We start from the raw sequence: 27,467 nt of genomic DNA, 5'->3' as shown, positions 1-27,467 counted from the left end.
AAAGAACTATTATGATTTCTAAAACATTTTTATTGATTTCAGTTTGCAGAGAATTTTGAAACAAATCTGACATCATTTATGGATTTAAAGAAAAGTTCAAATTACTCTGAACACCATGTGATAGCATGTTAATATTTATTACTTTATCATTTTATTTCCTTCTGGTCACTTGCGTTCTTTTCACATCACTGTAATGACTGCATAATCACAGACAACTGAACCATTACATAATGACATTAATAATAAAACCAGTATGTTTTTACAACCTTCAATTTTGAAAGAATATTAACATTCTTTTCAGTAACACAATAAATTAAGGCACAAATCTGAGCTTTAGCATTAAATATACATAAGTAAATATTTTAATTCATATATTGCTTTCCCATTCTTACAGCTAGGGTTAATGTGTATCTTTCAACTGTAAAATTCTTAATAGCACTAACAATCTTAGTGTCTCCATTTCCATAAAATAACTTTGTACAAATTTTGAGATGTTATGCCTTGTTTGATTAATCTACTTCTCTCCTCCATTACTCTACAGTTTCATTTCTGATTATCAGAGAATGAAGTAACTCACTGCCTAGCGTCAAATATCTTATAAAAACATCTAATATTAACATTTAGGCTTTTTGAGATGATTTGCCGATACCTTTTTCAGAAACAGAGTATTGTGTTTTAACTCTAAATTCAGGCTGACGTACAATTGGAGAAGTGCAGGACAGATCAGACTACAGAAGTAAATACTCCACTTAAACGGCTATTAATGTAAAAGATACAAAGTACTAAATATTCAGCATTTATGTATGCTATGACCTTAAAAATAACCATTGTTGGTAAGACTTGCAGCACTGAATGTTGATTTTTGTGCCAGGCAGAATGTAAAGAATGGAGATACAAAAAAATGAGAAAGAAACTATTAAGACAAAATTGGAAGATGTAAATACAGAATTCAAACAGCAGGCAAGGTCAGGCCTCTTTGTAATGCTGTGACTCCTTCCAGTGGGGAACAGGTTAACAAGGTACCAATTTTACCTATTTCTTGCTTGCTTGCTTGGGATAATCACTGGGTTGTTGTTCGGTTTTAATTCATATCTGAAAAACACTACAAAATCTGTATAGTTTAGCTCAGGAACCAAAGGAAAGGCTCAAAAATTCACATGGTTGCACAGTTCCTAGATAAACAATTCTTTCTAATTTATCCCTAATTTAGCATTCACTAGCAGAAGTAATTTCACTTAAAGAAATCGATTATTTGAATTAAAGATTAGGATTCATTCCAATCCAATGTTTTATCAGCTGGTGTGCAATAGCTCGACCTGGTGGTACAAAGAAAGAACGCTGATTTCCTTTAGTGAGAACTTCCACGACCTGCAATAAAGAAAGTTTTTTTCTTTAGAATATAATATTATAAGCTATATGGAATCTAACACCAATGCAGAAATTATCTTCCTATGATGATAAATCAGTCTATCATTACTATAGCTATTGGCCCAATACCAGATTCTCCAAGACAGATGCAGAGAAAGAAACACACAGCATTCTATGTGGATGTTGACATTTTTGACCTCAAACGTGCCCCAAAGAATATTTCTAATATTTCACGATATTTCTAATATTTCACGATATTTCTAATATCGTGGAGATTTAGTGTTAATATAATAATGGCTTTGTGAAGCCTCTTTATGGTACAGACCACCAGATGGTGCTCTACACTGTTCCATAAAAAATTCTTCCTCTCCGCTTCCCATGAAATGCGGAAGAAAATGTGTTTTGTTGGTTTTCTGAAGCACATGCAACATGGGAATACACTTCTAGTTTAGTTAATTTCTCAGATACATTTATTTCCAACTGTAACCCAATCTGCATGCACTCAGAACTGATATGCATTTAAAATTATGCTCTTAAGTATTGTCGGGAATACAATATGAGATTGCAGGTGACCAACTTTGCATTCATATTGACTTAAAACAGTTGACTTGCAACTGCTAGGCAGAAGCACAGTGTTACTAAAAGTTTAGCTCCTAAGCAGCCTGTCGAAACACCTGTGAAGACTATGTTGTGTAAGCAGCCTTTCCTTTTTCCACTTACGAACTTAAACCTCTCTTTCTGTGAACGTCTTTTTTTCTTCTCTTTTATTTTACTATATTTTAAATACTCAGGAAAGCTAAGTGTAGAAGTTCCTATCAATGCATAGTAAACTGCATTCCATACCAGAGTATTAAAATAGTACTGCAGGGAAAAAGATGTTCAAACCCATGAATTTCCAGCATTTTTACCTAAACCTCCCCACTTCCAGCAAATCTGGTAGCTTGCTTGTTTGGAGAAACTCAGATGATGAAGGCTATTAAATACTGCTTCTGTCAAAACAGAATGCACAAGCTTGCTAAGAAAGTCACTTAAAATAACTATAACTTGGACATCTCCCAAAAGGAAAAGGTGAAGAACTAACGGGTAAAAATGTCATGAAATGGGCTTGCAAGTGACTCAGGAATTACTGTGAATATCTGCCTTTCTCTGGCTGTGTGTAATCTACAATAACAATATAATGCACTTGTAGTATGATAAAATGGGAGAGCATAAACGCTAATTCAACTTGCTGGAAAAAACAAGTATCTATTGTATGCCAAAACTGATACAGTCACAGAATAATCAATACAAGAAGGAAATTAAATTGAACTTTACCTGTTCTCTAGTGAACCAGCGGGCATCCTCTATTTCATTCTTGTCAACTTTAATTTCTGTAGACACTGCAACAGCTAAGCAGCCAATCATTAGGGAGGAGGGCATTGGCCATGGCTGACAGGAGACATACTGAACATGGCCAACTTTGATTCCAGCCTCCTCTTCTACTTCTCTTCGAACAGCATCTTCTATTGTTTCGCCTAATCAAAAAGGGCAAAGAACAAGCAGCTGATGAAAATACTCAGAGCAATGATTATGTCCTGTGCTTTGAACCGACTCAAAAGATTTGAAACTGCCCTAGACAATTATCTATAGCGACCTAGTTCACAGATCAGGGCACAGACGTTAAGTACAAGATACAGTAGTCTAGGTAAGGTAAAACTAGCCACCAAAGCATAATGGAACTTTGAAAATAAAGTATAGTAATTTCTCCATTATAATGTTTATTTACTGAATTCATAAAATCATACATGCAAACTATTATTACCACACCCAAAATATCAAAAATTGGGTACAACATACATTGTTCTTTTAATTACTTTTGAAACACTGCTCTGTTCACTTATAAATAGCACTGTGTTACTTTCTAGATTTTCAGTATGATTGTAACAGCATATAATACAACTTGAAAATCAATATTTAAAATGACAATAGTAAGAAAACAGAGACTAAAGAAGACTTGCAAACACTCCTCCGTTGTATTCCTCACTTTGCCTGACTCATTCTTCATTATCTTAACACACACAGACAATTCTCCAAACTTTTTATAAATCGGTTGCTGGCAAGTACAAAACAGGCATATTTATTATAACAACTTATCTAACAGGAAGCAGAAACACTTATTTGACATAACATCAGACATATTTCCATATTATTTTCAATGTACAATACTGATATGTGAGAAAAAACATTTAGTACAAGAAAATGAAATTAAATCACCAGGTTCTACAAATCCAGCAAGACAGGTAAACATTCCTGGGGGAAACCTCTTCTGCCTGCCTAAAAGACAGTGGTTCCCATCTGGATGGATGACTTGCATTATCACAACAGGATCTGTAAGGGACATAAAAAGAATATATTTCAACATTTGAAGGACCTAAAAGCAGTAACAAATTTCAGCCTTTTCGATACCAATGCATGTAAATACAAATAAGATACCATTAAGTGACTGAAATCAGAATTGTGTAAATTTTTTCCCTGCAAGGTATCTGTTTATTTTGTTTTGCAACATACATGCTTAGTAGAAGCAGTTTACTAGCCAAGGCTTGAAATGAAGGACATATATTACTTGCAACCAAAGCACACAATCTGGTAAAAGTATCAGCAATACTAACCTAGCTACACATCCAGCAGATAGCAATAATTTCTGCAGCAAAAACAATTTATTATCACCTCCTCTATAACCATAGGTATGAGAATTTACTTTTGAATGAAGTACCAAGGAGGAGCCACATACTCTACTTAAAATGTAAATACTGACTAAACTTTCAATTTTTGACTTTGTTGACTGTTTGCTATCAGTCTCTCATCTGATGTTGCACTTCTATCTACTTTCTCATTTCTAGTCACTTTATGTATCTTTTTCTTTCTTGCTTAATACTTTCTCCTTATTGGTATCATTCTTTCTGTTATGCGTTCCTGTGCACTGTTCATCTATGATCTTTTCCTCTTTTTATTATTACCTAACTCTTAGGTATCTCAGTATTTTTTTTTCTAACTTTGCCTTTATATTTTTTTCTCTTGCTATTTTCTTTTTTGTCCAAAACACTGTATTATCTCTGATGAAATGCCTTAATTCAGCAACCACTATAAACAATAAATTCAAAGATTGTTGTCCTGCTCAAAGACACCTGCAACAGGCACAGCGTATTATATTCAGTGTTGCTGTCTATAGACTTTCTTCAGAGAAACATGTCAGTAGATGCTGGTTCATCAGTCTTCCCTATATAATCTCATTCTTTCTCTAAGTTTGTTGTGCTAGAGATTGTAAAAAAAGGCCTCTAGTATTTTAGCAAGCTTCACTATAGTCCGTAAGACAGAAGAATATGGCAGAATTACTTAGACTACTACAAAGATATATCTAGAGCATGTAAGAGAACACGAAATTCAGAAACACAACAAACATATAATGTTCAGAACTACAACTGCAGAAGAGAGGGGAAGGTAAGGTGATCAAAGAGTCAAGAAATGATCCAGGAAAAAAAGAGAAAGCTGCTTTTCCTTCTTTGGCTCCCCATCAATGACACAGTACACTTCCTTTGCAACACATGAACAAAAGGAGCTATAGAAGACTGTTTATACAAGCTTATATTCTGAGTAGAAATAGGCCTGGCAGTTTGTGACTGACAGTGAATAGTGGAAGCCAGGGAAGATGGCTAATAAAATCAGAGTAGCACTACAGGAAAAATCAGAACTGTATCAGAAATTTGATCCAGGGCCAAATATGATAGAGAGCTATTTCAAGCTCAGAGGGCTCGCAGAAGGTAAGAAAACAACATGTAGGAGGAAAAAAAAAGTAAAATGTGACACTTCGTATTTTTAGTATCTCATTTAGGTTCTTGGAACTTCTAAATGATAAAGATTGGTATTTTCACAGCAATTCTTTGTCATAGACTACTGCAAGAAAGAAGCCTGAACTACTTAATTCTAAATAAAGCTGAGACACACATGCTCAGGGGAGAGGTAAGCAAGACAGACCTGGGATAGAAGCAAGGAGGTGAAATAACTACAAAGAAATTGATTTACATCTATATAATAGTACAACCAAGTTGCTTTTGACCAAGTTTATCCTACAATATTCTCACCAACTCTTGGATATGATGTGTTGTGAACACCTTGGAGACTGGGACAACCCTCTTTTAAGCAAGTTTTCTTGTAACCCCCTTCTTCAATCTTGGTTGCACTTCCACATGTTGGGCAGAATCGGTAGCGGTTGTGCCATGCTAGAACAGATCTAGCCTGGGCTACCACTCCTTTAAAAGAATACATTGAAAATATACACAATCAAATATTAATTCATGTAAGCTTTTAATAGTATAGAAAAAGCAAGTCATAAAGTTTAAGATAAAAATCAAAGTAAGATCATGGCTTGAATTGTAATTTACAAGAGAAATTGAGCAGTATCAGTTATTCAGATCCTTTTCTTTGTAGCACAGCACATGCAATAGAACACAGTACTACGTAGCTACAGACCAATTTATGTACCTAGAAACAAATTCATCTGGATCAATAGACTCTGTTTCTCAGAAAAGTTACTTTGACTGGGCAAAGTGCCAGAACTATATATCACACTTTTTAAAGATGACCATTTTAGGGCTACTAAGGTATTGATGTAATAATGCATTGTTCCATTTAAACTTCAGGTGCAAGTCAGGCTTGCCCTTTATCCTTCCATAAAAGCAAAATTCTTACAACAGCAGCTCTCCATAATGACTTTCATTCACTTTCAGATCCTGACTTTCCAAGACTTGCTCACAGTTTCCTTCTCAGATGGCTATCCAACACAGTCTTATTAAGGACTTAGTTGTATTTCTTGCAGTGAAAGCTCACCACAGGGGGTTTTTGTTGTTTTAGAACATGCACACATTAATATTCAAATAGTACCATTTATAAAACTATTATGACCAATAGGTTTTGAAGTCTAATGCTTGCCATTGCAGATGATATTGCTTTGCAACCACAAATGTTCTTACATACAAAATTCTTCACAAAACCACTGACTGGCTTTTAAAATATTTCTAAAGCCACTGAAAATACTCAATTCCTTTGCAGTGGTTTGTCCTTGCATTATACCTCAGTGAATCCCAAAGCATATCCTTCTGATTACACATTCAATAACTGCTGCATTTTATGTATCTTACCAGCTTCTTTTTCAGGTAGCTGCAGTAGTGCTGGCATTGGTGGGTGAAGAAAGTAACAGTCATCATGCTTTTGTTTAAATTTCTCAGCAGAAGCAGAATCTACACTAAGAGCAAACCAAGCAACTAATCCATCCTCTTCATCTTCTTGCAGAACTCCTCCATTGCAAGCAGTCTGCAGGTTCATGTGGAACTGAAGTTCAACTCCAAGAAAAATCAAGATGTCTTCTTTGGTTTGGTTCATGCACTGCTCCACATCCTTGTGGTGCAGTCTGCAAAGCTTTACTTCTGGCTGCTGGGAGCTCTCTATTCCCCCACCTAAAGTAACCAAAGGACTTAGATTTGAGAAGAGGAGGTATACTGTAGTTGGATGCCTTTGTTTTTTGGTTAGCCACTTTGAATCTGTTCTTTTTTCAGTTCTTCTGTCCAGAAGTGTCAAGCCAAAATAATTTTCATATTCTTTCACTTCATTTGACAGAAAATGAGGCCTCTGCCCACTTTTCGCATTAGCCAACAAATTAGCTATGTGCTTGTACCCCCAAAATTTAGCAATGTCCAGAGCTGTCTGCCTTGATTTATTAATAAGGGACCTGTCACACCTAGAGAAATAGAAAACAGTGGTTACTGGGGTAAACATGTTTGGAGAGAGTATCAATGCCATATTATTCTTACTTCCAGCATATTCATCTGATACTATTAATGTGCAAGAACTTCTAGACACTGTCTAGAAGTACTGTCTAGTACTGGCACACTGTTTAGGCTAAATACTTAGCATTATGGTAATGAAAAGTAATGATACTTCATTTTCTTTTGCTAAGGCCAGATCCCACATCTTTGTTGATCCACTCCAGGTAACACCAAGGTTCAAGCAGTACTACAACAGCAATGAATTAACTAAATTCTCACACAGTGCATCATGAAAAAAAAGACTGAAGATGTTCACAGACAGAACTTGGAGAGCCAGGCTACAGGTCGCTTCTGAATAACCAGTAATAAAGTGACTGAAAGCAGCATCAAAACATTTACAAGAAAATATAATTGAATAAGGATCAAGAATACAGCCTCTGCTTAGTGAGAGAAATAACACTTACAACTGCAGTGCTGGTACCTATAGGGACTTCTTTGAAACTAAAATGTCTGGAAAATGACACGCAGGAAGGAACGTTGCCTCACGATATATATTTAAATATTAATCACAAAAAAAAGGCAAGTCTGAAAGAGATTAGGGTTGACTGACAGGTCAAAAATAGTCCACTTTTATTTTTTGTCCATTTTACCTCAACTGGATAAGTAAACCAGAAGTTTCACCGTAAACTACAAATTATACAGCAGATGTGGGGCCAGACTCATCAGTTTTTAAAACTGGAGGACACCAATATATTTAAGTTGCTGGTACACAGATAACTGTACCACAGGCAAGACTGTTTTGACTTGAGATTTTATATTAACCTCAGTAGTTCTTGAGGGAGTGTGAGTACATTTTAGTAAATCATCAAAAACTTAAATTACAAGTTTTTGGTGCAAAACAGGCTACGATTACCCATTTATATTTAAATACTAAGTCTCCATTAGGCAAAATCTTGCCTAATTTTCTACTTAATTGCCTTTCAGCCACTGAATTTTGTCTGGGTTTTGTCTTCCACCTTTTATTTGCTCAGGAACATGCAGACTGTGATCAGTACCATGAACTGTTTAGATCACCAACATTTTTTTTTCCCATTTATAAACATTTCCCTTAGCTTTTCTCAAACATGGACAAATATTAAATATTAAAAAAAAAATTACTAGCTTTCCAGGATTAGTCTCTGGAATGTTATGTAATATTACATTCATAGACATTCATGTTTATATATCCAGCAATTGTGTTTGTCCAAATTATTGTGACTAAGCATAACTAAAATGAGATCAATAACGCCACAGTATCACCTCAGCAACCACAACAAATTGCCTCAGAACAGCCCTGAAAAGGACATTTAAAAGTGGATATTCCTTTTTTTTTTTTTTTTTTTTTTTTTTTACAGCAAGCATAACTTAAAAAAACAGTTATCCTATTTACCAAACTGGTAATTTCCCCAAAATATAAAGATTCCTCAATATATGGATGACTTCAACCCACTAAAACTGGCATTGAGATACTCCTCTACTTGCTGGAATGTACTGATTACACTACAAAACTGCAGTTCATCTAGTGCTCCATGCTGAGCCACAGCAGACAGCACAGAACCTGGTCAGGACTGAAAAAGGGTGGGATGATTACTGGAGGCTGTGGAATGCTATGCTTGAGATTGCTCATAACTACAGAATGAACTATACTTGCTTGGTTCTGTAACTAGTGGTGCAGAAAGGAACAGACTGAGCTTTGTTAAAGTAGAGCTCAGTTGAACCACAACATCTGACTCCCATCCTTCGTTTTGAAATGTTTTCTATTTGAAGTATTTGGATCCTGACTTCATTCAGGCTTCAGAGGATCTTCTTTGGGGTCTCAAGGAGAACTCCAAAGCACTCTTGGTTTTTCTGAGTGTCTTGAAAAACTGAAAGTACAACAGCTGACTTGAAGACAGACAACAAATATGATAGCAAGTTTCTAACAAGCAATGAACATGCTTGGTGTCATACTGACTGAAGAAAATAACGTGACAGCTCAAAGAGGAAGTGCATTGTTAAAAAGGTAAGAGACAAATGAAATGCATCAATTAGTAAATTTGGTAAAGGTGTGTCATGTCCTACTTAACAGCCAGCATGTCATCAAACACTGTCCACTGTAATGTAGACACAAGTGAATTAGAAGTAAAATTTAGAGAAAAAAATCTAACTGTAATAATTAAATATACCAAATTTATACTCAGAGCAGTGGCTGGAATGGGACACAAACTTCATTCTATTCTGTTTGTCTCCAGGAGTGACATTATATCCTTGAAGATTAAAGGAATAATTTTAGAGATGCTCATGATTTTTAAAGAGTTTCTTAGCAAATATGGAAAGCACGATGCAACAGCAGAATCCAGGGATAACAGGCACAGAGTATATTTTCCTGAGTTTTAATCCTGAAAATTCTTCCACTGTCTAGCAGGTAAATTTACTTTTCTGAGATGAAGTTCAAATGGGCAGAAAGGGATTCAGATTAGAACTCTTCAACAGGATCTGCTGAACAGCTTACCCTTCTTCCAGAAGAATCTGCACAACCTCAAGGTGTCCATTTCTGGCACCATACATGAGAGCTGTCCAGCCATTATTTGCAGCTGCATTGATAAGTGACGGAGAATGACTAAGCAATGATTTCAGTCTGGCTGCATTTCCAGCAGCAGCAAAATTATGCAGTTGAGAAATCATGTCCTGATGGAGGTTCTTTTCAAAGTCTGTCATTGTGTGAACTAAGTAAAAAAAGAAAAAAAGCCTGAAAACATAGGCAGCATTAGTAAAATGATTTAAGTTTAATGCTGTACAGTTAACCAATATTACCAAAAGTATGGACACAACAGTCAAATTCTTATGATAAGTATGATACTGTTATTCCCAATCAAATAATAGTTTCATACATCTCCAAATACAGTGAAACTTTATCCTAATAATCTAAAGAGGCTTAAGGCGATAAATGTATTTCTATGAAAATCAGACTTATTCAAACGTGAAAAACACGTTTTCGTTTCTCCAACACTCCAGACCAGTACAAAACTCCAAGAAATGAGCCCCAAACGCTTTGGAAAAGATTAACAGTAACCGCAAGGGGGCAAATCCCGTTGCAGGCTGCGGGACTCCTCCAGCAGACCCAGATTACTTCAGGAACCTCCGCTGCGCCGCGGGCGGGCGGACCGGCCGCCGACCGCCGCCCGCCCGGGGCAAGGCCGCTGTGACCGCTGCTGCCACCCGGCACTCGCGCCAAAACAGAAGTTTATATTCCGTAGCGAGGCACTGCCCGCTCCACGATCACTCCTTAAAGACACGCATAAACGCACCCCACTCTCTCCACCGCACCCAACACCTGGACGCCCCAACACCAGCTCCCTCCGCCGGCCGACTGACCGCGTGGCGCTGGCACGCGCCCGGAAACGCGCAGCAGCGGGGCAGCTGCCGCGCAGGCGCAAACTGCGCGCCCCGCCCTCGCCTCTCTGCGCCCGCTGTCGCAGCGCGGTTGTGCCGCCACCTGCGCCCGAAGCAGCAGTAGCGGGCGGAGCGTCCGGGGCTGCCGTCACGGGCAGCGTCTTGGGGCAGCGGGCTTGGCCGCCGGTGCCGCTTCTGGCTCCCGCAGGGGGCTCCGTTACCGTGAATGGCCGGGGCGGCGCAGCCTCCGCGGGGAGCCGCGCTTCGTACGGTCTTCCGCTGCGGCGGAAGGGAGCGGGACGCGAGTGGTGCCGGGGGTGTTGTGCGGGAGGCGGCCAGCCGGAAGGCCCGCCCCGGTGCCCGGCTGTGCGCGCCGCTGCAGCGCCCGGGGCTGGCAGTGGCCGTCGGGCCGCAATGCCGGCGTCTTGCTGGCGGCGAGGGGCCCGCGGGAGCGGGCGGGGTCGCCAGCCGTTACCTGAGGGCTGCTGTCAGTTGGGCCAACTTGCTGGACGGGTTGCAGAGCAGAGAACCGTTTTGTATTTCAGGCAGGAAACTTCGTGGTTACAAAAAGCGATCAAACTTCTTTTGCTTTGCTTCACCGTGCTAGGGGAAGGCAAGCACAGCACAAAATATGCAAGTGCTTGTGAGAAAACTGGAGCGAATGAGATGGCATAGCAGGGGAGGATAGTTAGCAGGGAAGTTAGAGTGACTATACAAGCCAGAAAATACCGTGCGCTGTTAGCCTAAGGAATGCTTGGGGAAATAAAGGCTATACCAGTACTAGAGAAATGAACTTGGGACTGTTGTTTCAATATGTTAACCTCTGGTGAGTACTTCAGAAGCTTTGTGCTTAGTTTACAAAAATTGTTAGCAAGTCGCAAACCATAGTCCAGCACAAGATAGTCTGAAGTCTTCATGTTGGCCTCGAACTTTCAGAGAAGAAGAACCCTATTCTTTTAAAATCTGGTTACATGAAAACATAAAAACATTGGTATCTGTTTTTACTTGCTCTTGAATTTTCGAGGTACGAGGATTCACATCTCCAAATTTCTTCAACGCCACATACCTTCAAAACCAGAAGAACTGTACAGCTTTTGTTCCTGGTGTTTTAAGAAAACATAATATATTTCAAAATCCATGTATTACCATACTGCTATATATTTCTGGTATTGATTGAAGAGGAGGAGAGAAATTGTGACTGGGTCTTGGCAGTCCCAGTAATGGCACATCTTATTGCTATATCTCATGTAGTCATGAAAGCTTGACCTATCCTTAATGTTTAAACCTCATAAGTGATTGTTTTTATTTGTTTTGTTTTTGTAGGTTATAAACTTTATGTAAATTATTTTTTGCAGCACGTGCAGTTTACATTGTTTTAGATGATCACCATTAAAAGTTAGCTTTCATGCATCATAGTAAGTGGTTTGTTAAACATAATAGACAGAACAAAGTTTATGCATGTATTGTGGGGTCTTTATCACTCCTCAGTAAGCAAGCTTTAAAGTCTATGGTTATTCTTAAGATCTCTTATTAAATCTTCCTCAAGACAGGGTCAGTGGTCAGCCGTGTGAGATAAAAATTGCCTATGCAAACCACTGAATCTGCATGAAGAATTGGTAAGACTATTCTTCCAGATAGGAACAAATGAAAAAGGTAAGGTATGTAGGTTTAATGGTATTCACTCAGCTGGAAACTAGCCATATCCTCTGTGATTTGAGCCAGGTACCCATAAGCAATTGTTTCCATCTGAGCCCTGAGAGCCCTGAGAGTTCAGAGGAGGTTGATGAAGCTGGTGAAGGATCTGGAGCACAAGTCTTATGAGGAGCAGCTGAGAGAACTGGGTCTGTTTAGCCTTGAGAAAAGGAAGCTGAGGGGAGACCTTATCACTGTCTACAACTACCTGAAAGGAGGTTGTAACATGGAGGGTGTTGGTCTCTTCTCCCAAGGACCAAGTGACAGGATGAGAGGAAATGGCCTCAGGTTGTCCCAGGGGAGGTTTAGATTGGTTATTAGGAAATGTTTCTTCATGGAAGGGCTTGTAAAGCACTAGAACAGGCTGCCCTGGGAAGTGGTTGAGTCACCATCCTTGGAGGTGTTTAAAAGACTTATAGATGAACATCTTAGTGACATGGTTTAGTGCTAGAGTTAGGTTATGGCTGGACTCAATAATCTTGAGGGTCTCTTCCAACCAAAGTTATTGTGTGATTCTAAAATATGCAGTGGTAATTTGCTTTAAAAGCTGTTTTTTCCTTTGGTGTATTCAACATCTATAGTAGATAAAGCTCACTGGGAAGATTAAAGTGGTGCTGGACTTGGGTGTTCCTTGATTCTTGAATTTTGTAATAAATGAATACTGCCCAATATAAGCTTTTACTTGACTGAGTCTGTTAGCTCTTCAGCAGTGGGGAGCATTGTTGTAGGTGTACTTGTAAGACTTGAGGATTTTGAGCGAGGGTGTCAGAATGGAAATTAATGCCGTGCCACTAATTTACTCTCATCCTGAAAGAGACTCTGGTGGCTCTGTATTGATAGTGACTAATGATAGTCTTTTCAAAATGCTTGCTGACTGCTGCAGGCAGCAAATAGTGATATCTGAATGCCCTGATGCCCTATTCATTTTTTGCTGCAGCTTGTTGAAAAAATTGCATGTGCTGTAAAGAATGTACCAAAGTGCCATTGGGAGCACTGCAGCGTGCGGGCAAAATAGAGTTGGAGTGCCTGCAAGGAGTGTGAGACAGCACTGCTTCTGTTAGGCTGAAAGATGGCAAAATGATAATACAAAAAGAAGAGAAGCAGTTCCCTGTTGTTTCATAGCCTTACCTGCAAAAGCTTAGCAATTTACATGTATTTTGAAAACAGGCTCTTAGTGCTGTTAGTACTGTGGAGAAGTTGCAGTAGAGACCTCTCTGAGCCAGAAGCTACTATAAGTTTGGGTTGAAGAGAATACTCTGAACTTCCTCTGTCTGAAATGGATGTGGTATATGTAAGGAAAAATAACATTTGCACGTGCGGCTTGCGACCCTCCCTCACAGAACATTCTTAGAAGCAGTATCTCTGGGATCTTACTGTTTCAGACTCTCAAAGCCTGTGTGTCTCTTCCAAATTAGTAGTTAGAAGATGACTGCAAAAATAAATGGCATTATGGACTACTGAATTTGGAATACCTTTTTTTTGGAGATTAATTCATACTGTTACATCTCACGTACAAGCAGCAAGTGTTTTTCTGTGGTGGGTCAGGATAATCAGACCTTGCTGTGAGATGCAGGTGTTTTGATGCCTGGCTGTTAACCCTGTAGATATTAGATGCCTGACACTGTAATACTGTTGGGATTATGTACCCCGGGAAAGATGGATCTGAGACTTGCAGTGTATTGTCCTTAAACATCCTTCGTTAAATGAGATCTTAAAGAGCTGTGAATCTGAGAGGCTTATTGCTTCCCCATATGCAGATGGCATTATGAAGATACTGTATCTGTAGAAGCCACAACCTGTATGGAAACCAGAAGTACACAAGAATGAAGAGAATGTAACGTTACTCGTATGATTTGACTTCAATAGATTGTTCTGCCTTCTTAAGCCTAATGAGCCTTAGGCTGGCTGACCATGTAAGAAGTGTTATTCAGAGAGAAACTCTGCCTAAGCAGCTAACATCTGTAAAGAAATGGGCCAATAATGCTTTTAAAAAAATTTTAGAATAAAGGAAAGGATATAGAAATGAGGTATCTGTTTTTCAAGCCTATGTTATCATGCAATGTAGCTCTGGTCTGAGTTACCTTTTTTTTAATTTGAATTAATGAACTGTGCTGAGGGAGGTGTCTGAAAAGACTCCAGTAACTATCAGTTCTTTCTGGGCTAGGGAAAACCACTAGCTTAGTTACTTAGGTTAAAAGATTTATTAAAAGCAGTGTAAAAACTCATATTATTTTAGAGTGAGAACTGGGATTGATCCCATTTTAGTGTTGAGGCTAGATAACACACAAGAATAATTATTATTGTTCTTCAGACTCAGTAAAACAGTAGCCATGTCATAGAAGGCTTACTAGTTTTTTATTTGAGCCTGTACTCCATTCTTAGCTCTTAATTTCCACATGTTTTAGGAAGGTTGTTGTCATGGTTTTCCCCCAGCCAGCCACTCGCTCACTCCCTGCCCAGGTGGGGTGCAGGAGAGAATTGGAAGGGTAGAAGTGAGAAAACTCATGGGTTGATATAAAGACAGTTTAATAGGGAAAGCAAAAGCCATGCATGCAAGCAAAGCAAAACAAGGGATTCATTCACCACTTCACGTTGGCAGGCAGTTGTTCAGCCATCTCCAGACAAGCCGGGATCCATCACATGTAATGGTTACTTGGGAGGACAAACACCATCGCACGGAATGTCCCCCTCTTCCTTCTTGCCCCAGCTTTATATGGTGACCATGACGTTGTATGGTGTGGAATACCCCTTCGGTCAGTTGGCGTCAGCTGTCTTGGCTTGTCCACTCTGAACTTCTTCTGCACCCCCCAGCCTCCTCGCTGGACGGGTCGTGTGAGAAGTGAAAAAGGCCTTGACTCTGTGTAAGCCCTGCTCAGCAATAACAAATGGATGTGTGAAAGGAAAGTGTTGCCAAATGCTTTAGTTTCTGTACAATGCATTATAGTAGATTAAGCTTTTAGCACTTCTTGACTCCAAAATAAAGTTTTAATGCACATGTAGCTTATATTAGAGATTCAAGACTCTTATGTGTCAAGCATAAATCAGTATTATCTGACAAAGTTGCATGAATTGGCACTGCAGCATTCCAGAACAGTCTCCTTTGGTGCTTCCAACCAGGACTTTGTCACAATCTGACTTCCTCCCTGCCTCAGGCATCTCCCTGATCCATTTCTATGAAGTCTTTGCTGAGAACTGGTTGGACAAATGCTAAAGGACCTGACCTGGAGTCCATTGGTATAAATAGGAGTTTCTTGCTGCTGAAGAGATGGAGCCAGTTTGATAGGAGTTTTTGTTTTCTTGAGGGAAAGAGTTGTAGCAAAGCTGTATGATTATTATGAAAAATAATCTGTTGCAAGTATCAGTTAATTTCAGTTAAAAAAACCCCAAAATACTATTAGCTGTTTTTAATGCTAACCTTGTACCTCAGCTAGCAGTCTGCAGGGTCAGAGTTCTTTCAAACTCAGAATATTTTCAGTCAGCTAAACTGTCTTATAGAAAGTTTGTTTTTAGCTATGGTATGTCCTGCAATATGTGCTGTGTCTGACAAGAAAAAAGGAATGCAGCAGTACCAATCTGCTCAGAATGTGTTCCTGAAAAGTGGCTTGTTTGTGATATGGTGGTTAGTGAAGCAAATTTTTCCCAGATAATGTGATTGGGGGCAAAGGGAAGGAGTGCAGAAACTTAAGAAATGTGCATGAGTTAAATTTGCAGGGATACTATGCATAATGTGGAGGACTGGAAGGCAGGAGCATGGTCATCAGGACTGTCAGCTGCAGAGGTGTCAGCTTTACAGCAAGTGGCTTTTCAGAAGGGATCACTGCTCTGAAAGGTCACAGCTGCCTCATCTGTGAGACTGAACACCTGACCATTAGCCCGTTTTTCTCTCCTTAACCTTGCTTGTTTAATCTTGATTCATTGGAAGAAGATGAAGGCAATAAAAATGTACCTTTTCAAAGATCTAACCCAAAGAGGCAGCAAGAACGTTTATAGTATAGTAGTCTGCTGGACTCCTCAGAGTCCCTTAGACTATGGTAAGTCTACAGAGAAAAGAAGTAAGAGTGGGGAGGGGGATAGAATATGGGTAAGGTTATTATGTATGCTTTGTGGCTGACAGTTGGAGATTTTTTAGTTTTCTCCAAATTATTCTTGTATTTTCAGTTTTCTGATTTGATTCTGATTTGGTTCTGTTTGTTAACCACTTGCTTTTAACTGATCGCGTATGAATGGGGCAGAATGGCTCCCTGAGTACTAGACAGGGTTATTTAGTTTATCAATTTTCTCAGGTGGTGGCTACATTGGTGTTTGAATTGTTTAATGAGGGTCAATTGATAAGAGTGGTTTTAGTAATATGTCAGTGTCTGGCTTACAAACACTTCCTCATGAGTAGTGAAATATTTGCAGCAATTTTGAGTTGAAAACTGTTACTCTCCCCATTCTGTAGACTACTTGCTGAGGCCACAGTTAGTATTAAAATCATATTATAGTGTTCTTGGTTTTTTAATTGAAATTAACTGATACCTGCAAGTGATTTTTTTCATTATCATTACCTTCATGCATGATTACCTTGTTTTGAATTCAAAGGATGACTTCACTTATATTAAAGGGGAGTTTAGGAAACTATTTTTACTTGTTTTGGGAAAAAATAGGCTTGCTAGGTATGTACGGGATATGGTGGAACCAATACAAGGATAAAGATTGAGCTCTCTGTAGCAGCTTTCATAAACTGTTCCTTTTCTGCTTTAATTCTCTGCCTTCATTGTATTCACCATCTATTTCCAAAATAAATGGGGCAGGAAACATGCAACTTATTTTCTCTTTCCAAAACAAAGCCTCATTTTGTTTCCAGAGCGCATAGAAATGTACACGCACTGTAGCAAGGATACTACCATGAAAAAATGGAATGTGGTCATGTGGGAGTCCTGTTACAATCTATGTGATGAATTAAAGTGTCATTAATTATGACACTTTCTAGTTTTAGTGTTTTGCTTCACACTATTCAAATCTCATGACAGAGTTTTTGTTTCTTTTGGGGTTTTGTATCTATATGTGAAACTTGTGAAGCTCAGCTTATTCTTTCTTTGGAGAAGTGGAAAAAAAATACTGTTTGTATTTTCACCAGTAGAGTTGGCACCTTAAGATTCACCAGAAATATTTTTGCTGACTCAACTGATGATGTAGATGATCATTGAATGGACTGGCATCAGAAAGAAAGGAACAGTTTAATCACTGGGTACTCCCTGTAAACAGGGAAATAGTTCTAACTCAGTTTTGGGGGAGCTATCTGAGACAACTGTTAAGTGATGTAGGGAGTACCACTGCTTCCTCCAGCGAAGGCCTTCTGCCCAGCTGCTGGAACCCTGGCTGGGGACCCAGTGTCTCTGCCCAGGCTGAGGTATGAGGGTGATGTTTGCGTGTTGAAGGCTCAACCAGTAAGGAAGTTGAGCACACGTCCCAGAGACACATATATGGACACACAGGACACTGACACAGAGGGTCACTTTTACTGCCGTAGAGGAGGTGCTACTTCCAACAGCACCCGATGGAGGACTCCCACAACCACAAGGGCAGAGTGCCCAGCTCCTTCCACCTCCTGTGCTGGCAGGAGCAACAGTCACTAGTGCAGCACATGTCTGTTTGCACATTTCCTGAATACTGGCATGGCCCTTCTGGCTCGAGCTAGGATCACCTACTCACTGGCTTGTCCACTTTGAATTTTGCTGGTTTACACATGCACACCTCACATGCACCAGGTTTGGTGAAGATACAGACTCTCCCATGCAGTTGACACCAGGCACATGAGCTGTGACCCATGGTCCCACTACAGCCGCTGGCACTGAGCCCTCACTTGCCTTACACCGGTGCCCTCCAGTAGCTGATTTTGGGAACAGACATGGTTCCTGCCCCATGGCTGGAGATTAAAGACCCCCGCCTGTTCCAGTAGCTCACACTGGGATACCCCCACTCTCTCCAGTATCTGACACAACAGGCCAGGGGTGTCTACACCCCCAATCTGACTCCAGTGGCTGGCACCAAATTTCACTCGCGCACACACAGATCCCCCCAGCATCTGGCACTTAGTCCTTGCTGCACTCAGAGACATGGGATAGAGAATGAGTTTACACAGAGAGGTAGTTAGAAAAGTTTTAATAGGAAGATGTAAGAAGAGGACAGACTGCCTCAATCAGGTGTGGGGCTCTGCCAGACAAGTGTACTGACTGGCCCTCTTTTACATGCGACTGGGCCCCTTTGTAGCCCTTTCTGTCTGCCCCCTCTTCATTCCTTCCTGCTCCACCTTCCTCTGCATGTCCTGCACCCGCACAGCCTAGGGCCTGTGGGTTTGCAAACTTAACAGTTGCAAGGTCGAGGTGGATGTTCCCCAAAGTTGTGGCTGTAGTTTCTTGATAGCCCATCAGCTAGTGTGACTGACAAGGTTTGTTTCTTCTCATTGTCTCTATGTTTGCTTTGTCAAGTGTGTGTCTTAGTGTATTTTGGTTTCTGGCTTCCCTGTTGGTTTCCCAATTGACTAGGTCTACAATCAAGATAACTTTGCTGTAATGGACATTCCTGCACTCTCACTTGCCCTCATCAATTTGTGTGACTGACCAGATCTGGTTCTCATCACGGCCTCTGTTATAATTTACTGGTCAGGTTTGTGTCCTTGGATGTTCCTGTTTACGGCTTCCTCTTTTCCTGATTTTCTCTTGCTGCATTCAAAAAAGTCGTTGGCCAGATACCCTTAAATAAGGTGACACCTTCCACTTACCCTTACTGTAGCCATCGTGGAAAGTAATTTTATATCTGCTAGCTTTAAACCCTTTGCCCATCTACTGGATCTACTTATTTCTGCAGTCTTGATTCCTACCATACATTTCATGCTCCTTATACTCTTTTCCTCTTTCTCACTGTTCTTCAGCTTAGTCCAACTTTTTTCCATATATTTCTCCCACCCAATCACAGTTAAGTCTTTAAAGTAGTTATCCAAATTGCTGCTTCTTGCCTGTTGACCTCCTTTTGTAATTTCCTACTACGTTACTGTTCTCAGGTAGTTTGGCTTTTCTTGTTTTCAGGCTGGTGCTTGCTCAGTTTGTTTATTCCAAGATGCCTGTCACTTCTTTGGCAGTGATTAAGAACACATCTTGTGGTGTAAAAGAGTGCAAGAACCCTTCCTCAGACCTGCTTTGAGTAATTTGCAGAATACCTTAGTGGTGGCAGTGGGAGTTATTAACAGTCAAAGATTTTTTCTAACAGGAGGGTTTCAATTTTTTTTTTTTCTGAATTATTAACTCCTGGCATCTGCAGCATTCTCTAGCAAGGAGCTCCACAGCTTAACTGTAAGTCGTTTGGAAAAAATGTTCTCCTTTTTAGTGTTGTTTTTGCTTTGAACCTGCTGCTTAGTACTCATTCGATTCTTACTGTATTGGAAGAGAGTGAACAGTCATTTCTCATTTACATATTTCATGTCAGGCATAGTACAGCTCTGTCGTATTCACTGTCTCTTCTTCATAAGAAATAGTTGAAGCTAAGTGTTATCATCACCATATTGGCTGCTTATTCTACTCTTTTCTTAAATGTCACTTATATTCCCATAATGTCTTAATATTGCCAATGTCCTTGTTCTGTCAGCCCAGTCCCTCTACCGTCTTTCTGCAACTCCTGGTCTGTGTAGGGGAAGTAGTATACCTGAAGCATTCTTTATAGTCGGTGTAGTGACTAGAAGAAAGAAATGCCAGAGCCAGTAGGAACAAATCCTCAGTTTGATGCTCCAAATCTGCCCAAAAAGATTGTCAGTTCCTGTTTATCCCACAGTCCATCTTTTTTCAACAATTTTAGCGATGAACTTCTTCCTGGAATTCAGCCTTCAAGACCAGGCACTGGAAAAGGAAGATTTCCCTTCCAGCTCTATATTCTGAGGAGCAGTATAAGCCAACCATCAGGCTAGCATGACTAACCTACTACCCCCTGAAATTTAGTAGTAGATTTAGAACCATATTATATGTTTAAATGTGTATACATTAAACATATATATGTATTTTTTCAAAAAATGAAATCACACACAAACACATGTATACAACTAAATAATGTACATGTGAAAAGTTTGAATTTCAGCAATAAAATTATTCTTTAATTTGTCTTTATCTATACAGAAACAGTATAGTTCCAAAGACAGTTGCAAAGGAAACACGTAATAGACTGTTTTGTTGGACAATGGCTGCCTCAGATTAAAGTATCAGCATCCTATTGATGCTGTTGAGCTGAAGGCCTAACTTAAGAAATAATAATACACATTTAGTAGGTCTACTTTCCAAAGAATAGTAGAACCTATTTCTTTAACATTTCTTGTATTTCTGGGCTAGGTTTGTGGGGTTTAAAAAACTAAATAACTTATGATTTTAATAAATTTGTAATTAGTTGGTTTTAATTTTTATTCTTTTAAAACCTATTAAGAAACACATACAGGATCCTAAACAAACAACTCCAAAGTAGACAGAAGGTCTTACTTCTTCAGTGTGATTACTTTGTGTGCTTAAAAAGCATGAGAAGAAGGTGATTATGCATTTGCAATCTGTAACAATGAGAAGTGTTAAAAATGGCTTAAAAAGTCAATATTGATTATATCTGTCTTATGGACTAGGTGAAATTAGCCATACAAAATTGGTGATTTAAAATTATTGAGCAGGAAACAAAATTAACATCAACAGCTAGAGTCAGTGCTAGCAAGATTTTTGTTTCTGATGTGTGTTATCAGCCAGTGTTTACGATCTTTCAAGGTTTTCATAAAATGTCAGCTGATCCTTAATATTCTGCTTTGAATTCAAATTGTCTTCCAAGTTTTCAGTAGTTGACAGTTTAAGGTGGTTAACAATAAAAGTTTAAGGGGAACCTAATAGCTGTGCCATTTAGAGAAGAAAAAAAGAGATGTGTTACAGATGATTGGTTTTTCAGTAGAACTTACCCACCAAAATATAGGACTTTATCAACGCAGGCCTTTGGTAATTTTTGTATTAAATTAAAACACAAGTCTTTTCAAATCAATATAATGAATTGATTTGTACACTTTTCAAGCAGGGCTGCTTTCTTTGGATTTTTGGTATTGAATTTGCACTGCCGTTAAAGCATCTTTTCTGTATAATTAAATCTATATATGTTGGCTTCTTCACTAAGTTGAAATTGAGTTTAAAAGGTAGAAATGTAAGTTAAAGCAAAAATATACAAATGTATACAAATGTATACCAAGATAGTTTTTTCTTGTATGAAATACAAGTGAGAAAGCAGGGTATGCTGCATTTTGATTTAAACTGTTTCAGGTGTTTTAACTAAATATCTGAAAAAAATTGATGATTTAAGGAATTTCAAGGTTTTCACAGAAATACTGAGTTGCTTTCAGTGAGCATCTCTTGGTTTTTACTCATTTCTTTAGTGGTGTTTTTGACCAGGCAGAGTTTCCCTATACTGTCTTCTAGGTACTCCCAGCTTTTAAAGTAGCAGTACCAGTAAACTCTTTATTGGAGCTGCAAAACCCAGCTGAAAGTTAGATTAAACTGGCTGGTTATGAGCATGGCTCAAGTTAGACCACTAGTACTCTGACTCCTCTAAAACTGGTAGTGTAACCTAGTGATAGAGCACATGTGATAGTACTATGCTACGCGTGTTGTAACATGTATTGAACTGATGTTTGGGATGCATGAATGATTTGGATGCTAGTACCTACTTATGTTAAAGGAATGCCAGCAACAAATAGTATAAATGAATCAGTGGGAAAAAATAGTGGTTAATTATGTGTTTTTGTCTCTGTGTGGACAAGTTAGGGGACTGTTACAAATAAGAACAGTTATTCACCATTGCAAATCAGCAGTGTGGTCTGAGAACCTCAGACAATACAGGGTGGTCATGAGACTTGCAATAGTACAAACCAGTGGATCAGTGTAACTTCTGAAGAAATTTGCTTAAAGCAAACAAAAATAACATCCCAGATAAAAGTGTTCCATGTGTAAACAAATCAGTTTTTGACATTATATGTGCTAGTTCTGTTTTATAACAAAATACTTGATTTGCAATACAGAAGCTAGGGAGTATGTATTTATGTGGTTTTGTGTATGTATAAGGCAGTGACACCAAGAACACTTGTGTATGCATTTTCTCATCCTACAAAGCAAGCAAAATAGGCTAAAGGACAGCAAAGCAATGTGTGTGTGTGTTTATCTCTGTATACACATAGGTATGATATGTATTTGCTTTGGGTACATATATTAGTTCTAAATTTGTCATCTATAGTTTAAAGTCACGATCTTAAACATGTAAAGAATCTAAATGGTGCCTGATCTTGAGTGTGATTTACTTTTTATTTGCAAATACTAAATTATGTTTAATTTTTGAAATGTCAGTTTAGATGGTTTGTTTAATTGAAATCTGACACAAAACAGTACTTGTCAGGGAAAACCTTTCATTCTTATTTCTGTGGAGAGACATTTGCAAAAGATCGAGAGGAAAAGTGGCAGGACGAAAACAAATTAATGCACCCTGCGAATATTCACATAATCTCCAGTTATACTTAAAAAGCATGAAGAAATTTAAGTTAGGTATTTTCATCGTTATGACTGTGGAAGAAGGTGCAAATGAGATGAGATGCTTGGTTAAAAAAAAAAAAGGCATAAGCAATAATTACTAAATGTTTACAATAATAGTTTATTTTGCAGCAAAGAGGTCATTCCAGATAGTTGATAGACATTGGAACTAGAAAGCTAGGTATTAAAGTATAAGAATTTTGCTCATGAGCCCAAGAGCTTATAATTTTCCTTATATGTGCAAGATATAACATTGTTACAACACATAAGAGCGGGGAGGTTGTAGCTTGTTTTTAGGACCATGATATGTACAAGTAAAGATCATAATTTTCAGATACATAAAGTCACTATGATATAATACAAACCCAGTAGCTTTAACAGTATTAATACATGTGATATTTGCTAAAATATTTTTTCAACCATGTGCAACAAAGCCAATTAATTATATTGTTGTCACCAAAATCTTGCTTCATTTCTGCTTAACACTACTCAGTGCAGCATGTCTGTCGCACAGTGACCTGTCTGTAAACTGGTATGGACTTACAGGGAACAATGCTACTCATAGAAGCCTAGGATCAGGCCTGGTTCTGTAAATTCTATATAAATGCTTGAGTTGGCGTAAATTGGCTTTAATGATAATCCATTTTAACTATTATAAAATAATGTTGTAACCAATTATTATGGGAACACATAAAGCAAACAATGGGGTTAATTCTATTTTTGGAAAAAAATAATGCTTCCTGCTGCTGAATGAAATACTCTTACGAAAATAATTGCATGCAATTTGTGGTACAGATTGTCTGAAAAACTGGTAATAGTGTAAAAAAGACACCCTTTTTTGTCAAAATCAGCAAAAATCTTTTTTTTACTGAGGAGGTGCCAAGTGTGCATATATTCGTCAACTCATTTTAAGTATGTGCACCTCTAAAACTAGGACTTTGTGTCCTGTTAGTATAAATTAACAGCACAATGTGACTACTTACAATCTTTAGTAAAAGTTAATTGGATATAATCTCTTTGTTTTGATGTGATGTTATATAGAAGTGACAGGAATTCTACCTTCTCAGAGTGCATCTGTCTGACGCAGGCATACTGCAGACCAGCTGCAAGATTTTCTGTGTATATCTGAATGTAAGCATGCCTTAACCCTCAGTAAGATATCTACCAATCCCTCTGGCTTAGGGTGAGGATGTATTTGTTCTGAATACCTTCATCTAATTGGGAGCAGTAATTAGAATTTTGCTTTCATTGCTTCTATCTCATCCAGAATCCTGAATTTGCTTACAACTACTTTTTAAGATATAATCATGTTTTTTTTTTTTTCCTTGTATTGTTAGGATAAGTTCTTGGCTGGTGAGTTTAGACTATTTATTGCTTATTTTCTCTAACTTTTGGACTTCCTGGTTATCATTACTTTGTGTTCTAATTACATCCAAAAATCCAGACAAAATCATATGCAGTATTGTGCAAGCTACATTGAAATTGTGCTAAGCTAAGGGATATCACGGTGTGTCTGCAGCAAATGGACTAGGCTTTGAGATCTGAAGTGCCTAAGGGAGCCATTTATTGATTATGGGGAAGTAAGTATCATGTTAATACAGAGATGGCATAAGTGACCTTGATTACGATGGAGTTCTCATGAAATCAGCACAATGAAACCTACACAATAATAGCATTGTGACAATCTACTTAAGGTGTTAATGTCTTAATTAAAAAGTTATATAAATGTGTTCAGCTGTTGTGTGGCACGAAGTAAAAGAGAGCTGAAATACCTGAGAGTAATAGGTACAGATATATTTAATAAAATATCTTCCTTGCATTGACAGTAAAGCCAAGAAAGGGTTGGAACAATTACCTTTTTTTTTTTTTTTTTCCCCACTAGAGGGTGCACAATGCACAGGAATAGCAAAAAGAAGGTTCGAAGTCCTTTGCTACTTGCATGCTCTACAAGAGCCCAGAAAAGCATGTCTAAGGAACCTTGCATGTTTAAGATTTCAGGGAGCATTCAAAATTTCCCAGAGCATTTCTGTGAGTGTCTGATTCTGCAGCCGACTGTAGTCTGCGTGGATTTAATGATAGCTTTCTTTACACAAATACCCTGAAAAACAGGATGTCACTGTTTATTCTTGCAAGAAAATATGCTTAACACTCTTTAAGAGTACTGGAAGCAAAGAAGAATTTAATTGACTATGGTAGGTTTAGCTATTATTCGCTTTTGTGCTCTGGACTTTGTAGGTACTTTGCATGGAATATGACCAGTTACTGAATGATTAGAGTTCACCTATACAGCTTCCAGAGGAATCTCACTTTTACTAGGTATGGGAGTGCAGGTGTTGCAGGGAACATTGATAAAATGAAAAATGGAAGTGTAACAGCAGACGATGCATAGGATCTCTACCTTTTTAAAATTACTGCATAATTTGAATTATTGAGTGTGGCTATTCTGATCCATTGGTTTTGATCCTCATTCCTGCGTGGTGTCTAAGTACGTGTTTTGTGGTGTTTTTCCCTGAATAGTGTTGCTTTTCTAAATTTGGTTTTGAGTTGGTTGTGGTTTAACCTGAGCTAGCAATACAACCACAGTAGCTGCTCACTCACTCCCATCCTCTCCCCACAAATAGGGGAGCAAATTGAAAGGGAAAGGAGAAGTTTGGATTGAGATAAACACAGTTTAATAAAATAACAAAATATTAATACACTACTGTTAAATATATATATATATATATATATATATATATAAAAGAAATAGAATATGATATAAAAGTTACTCAATGCAGTTCCTCACGAACTCCACCCACACTGAGCAGCCAGTCCCAGGAAGCAGCACCCTGGTCCCAACAGCCAATTCCAGAGAGAGAAGAGAGGAAAAAGGCAGAAAGGCCCAAAGGCCTCTGCAAACAGCAGGATGGCAAAAGGCTGAACTAACGAAAGTCCCAAACAGAACTCCCCCGAACAGGTCTCTGAGAGTGAAGAGAAGAGAGAGAACGCACAAGAGAGATTGGAAGATCCCAGCTTTCCTAAATATGAAGCATGATGCTCCCCCCGCGGCAAGGGCAGAGTGCTCAGAATGTCCTTGGCTCTCAGACCAGAGCAATTAAAAACAGTAACTCTCTTCTGGGGTATTATCTCTTGTTCTCCAACTAAATTAAAAAAATGACTATGCTAGCTATGGTAAAGAAAGGTTTCTAACTGCGTGAAGAAAATTAACTCATTTTCAGTCAAACCAGCACAGAGTTCCAGAAACACATGAAATAAGAAATTAGGAGCAAAAATTGTCTATTAACAGATTTTTTGGTCTTTACACTGGTTGATGTTAGGCATTCCAGACACCTTTTAATACTTCATTTTGTGTCTTGCAACTAATTAAAGGGTCTCTGGTGGAAGCAAGATACATGCCTAGAGCCAGTTGGAGGATATGTGAAACGTATGGCTACATGGAGTGCTCATTTTCTTATGGTATTCTTCAGAGGCCAGTATCCTTGATGTCAGCTATAAAGGATTTCATATATCAGAACAAGAGTGTGAGGGCTGGTAGCAATAGCCAGCCAGGGACTGAGATAATCTCCATGTATTCTTTTCTATAACATTGTCAGAAAGGATAATTGTGAGGAACCTGTGGCTAGATGTATTGAGCATGCACAAGTTGTATTTATATTTTTCCCTTTGCTGGCTCAGTCCAAGAGCAGGTTGCCTTTCTCTGTGTGTCTTGGCACCTTTGTTTTCCTGGAGCCAGTTATCAAGGCTGCCTGGTGGCAGTGACTTTTGTAAGAAGAAGGAAGCAAAATTAAAAAACAAAACAAAAACAGAAAACACAACCTCATACTAATAACTGTATTATATAGTCTGATTATTTCAGTGAAGGTAGAGGTTATTCCTTTCCCTCCCAATCTATCCTCAGTGTAGTTAAATTGCAGACCATCTGGTACTATGAATATTCCTATTGTTAAACTTCACAGAGATCTCTGAGCACCAAAGAGTTAAGCAGTCATGGAGTTGGTCCACATCCTTACCACTCTGCATAAAGGCTTACCATACCTAACACATCATTATGCAGTGTGTAAATTCTGAGCTAAAGTGCTTCTTCCAGGGCTAAAAGAGCAATTCATTTAATAAACCACTGGTTCTGCAACCATTCTTCAGAGACTGGCAACTCCTGTTAACCAGTGCCACATGCAGTGAGTTTCTCAATATGGAATAGATTGCTGAGCATACCACATCTGTTTAATATAAAACTTCAGGACATAACTGCTTATGGCTTTCATCACTATCCTCTTATGTTGCATTTTATTGTTTGTTATGGAGTTGAAAGGCTCTGCGTACCCTTACCGATGATATTGAATCATTCAGGCCACTTGTTTTAGGTTATTTGAAATACTTTGTAAACAGCTGCAGGTACAAACTGCAGCACTGAAAAAAAAAATCAAACCAATATAGTAAGTCCATTAAAGACTGTTAATGATATGCATCATTTTATCATGAGAACAAAGCAAGCATTGGGAAGGAGTAGAGATAGGGAAGATGAAAGCAAGAGACACATTTTTAGCTTGTTAGAAAAACAACTGAAGAAGTTGCAAGAAAATTCTTCACTGCTATGTTTCCCTCCCTGTTTGGAGTGTGGAGGGAAAAAGTATTTCTT

The 27,467-nt window shown here is 38.6% G+C and overlaps 1 protein-coding gene across 5 annotated transcripts; it reads right to left on the bottom strand.

The window, feature by feature from the left end:
- Positions 1-106: 106 nt before the first annotated feature.
- Positions 107-10,879, bottom strand: NUDT12 (nudix hydrolase 12). Of its 5 annotated transcripts, none has more exons than XM_065656445.1 (7): positions 10,799-10,879; positions 9,697-9,910; positions 6,543-7,138; positions 5,487-5,654; positions 3,622-3,735; positions 2,683-2,882; positions 107-1,368 (listed from the first exon to the last, which is right to left on the bottom strand). In XM_065656445.1, exons 2-7 carry the CDS (start codon positions 9,900-9,902, stop codon positions 1,258-1,260), a joined length of 1,395 nt encoding a protein of 464 aa, XP_065512517.1. In that variant the 5' UTR covers positions 9,903-9,910; positions 10,799-10,879; the 3' UTR covers positions 107-1,257. The 5 variants fall into 5 exon arrangements, with proteins under 5 accessions (XP_065512517.1, XP_065512518.1, XP_065512519.1 ...); XM_065656446.1 differs by lacking the exon at positions 10,799-10,879 and adding an exon at positions 10,681-10,743; XM_065656447.1 differs by lacking the exon at positions 10,799-10,879 and adding an exon at positions 10,560-10,593.
- Between the last annotated feature and the right edge of the window lie 16,588 nt (positions 10,880-27,467).

Source organism: Caloenas nicobarica, chromosome Z (genome assembly GCF_036013445.1).
Source record: "Caloenas nicobarica isolate bCalNic1 chromosome Z, bCalNic1.hap1, whole genome shotgun sequence".
Taxonomy (NCBI): Eukaryota; Metazoa; Chordata; class Aves; order Columbiformes; family Columbidae; genus Caloenas; species Caloenas nicobarica.
The sequence above is the reverse complement of the archived record's forward strand: the minus strand, read 5'-3'. Positions and strand labels throughout refer to the sequence as shown.

Excerpts from the sequence above, each read along its gene's own strand:
- NUDT12 (XM_065656445.1), bottom strand. The coding sequence starts at position 9,902 with ATGACAGACTTTGAAAAGAACCTCCATCAGGACATGATTTCTCAACTG. Across the intron at positions 7,139-9,696 it reads CAGATTCTTCTGGAAGAAGG|GTGTGACAGGTCCCTTATTA; the intron begins GTAAGCTGTTCA and ends CTATTTCTCTAG. Across the intron at positions 5,655-6,542 it reads GCTACCTGAAAAAGAAGCTG|GAGTGGTAGCCCAGGCTAGA; the intron begins GTAAGATACATA and ends ATTCTTTTAAAG.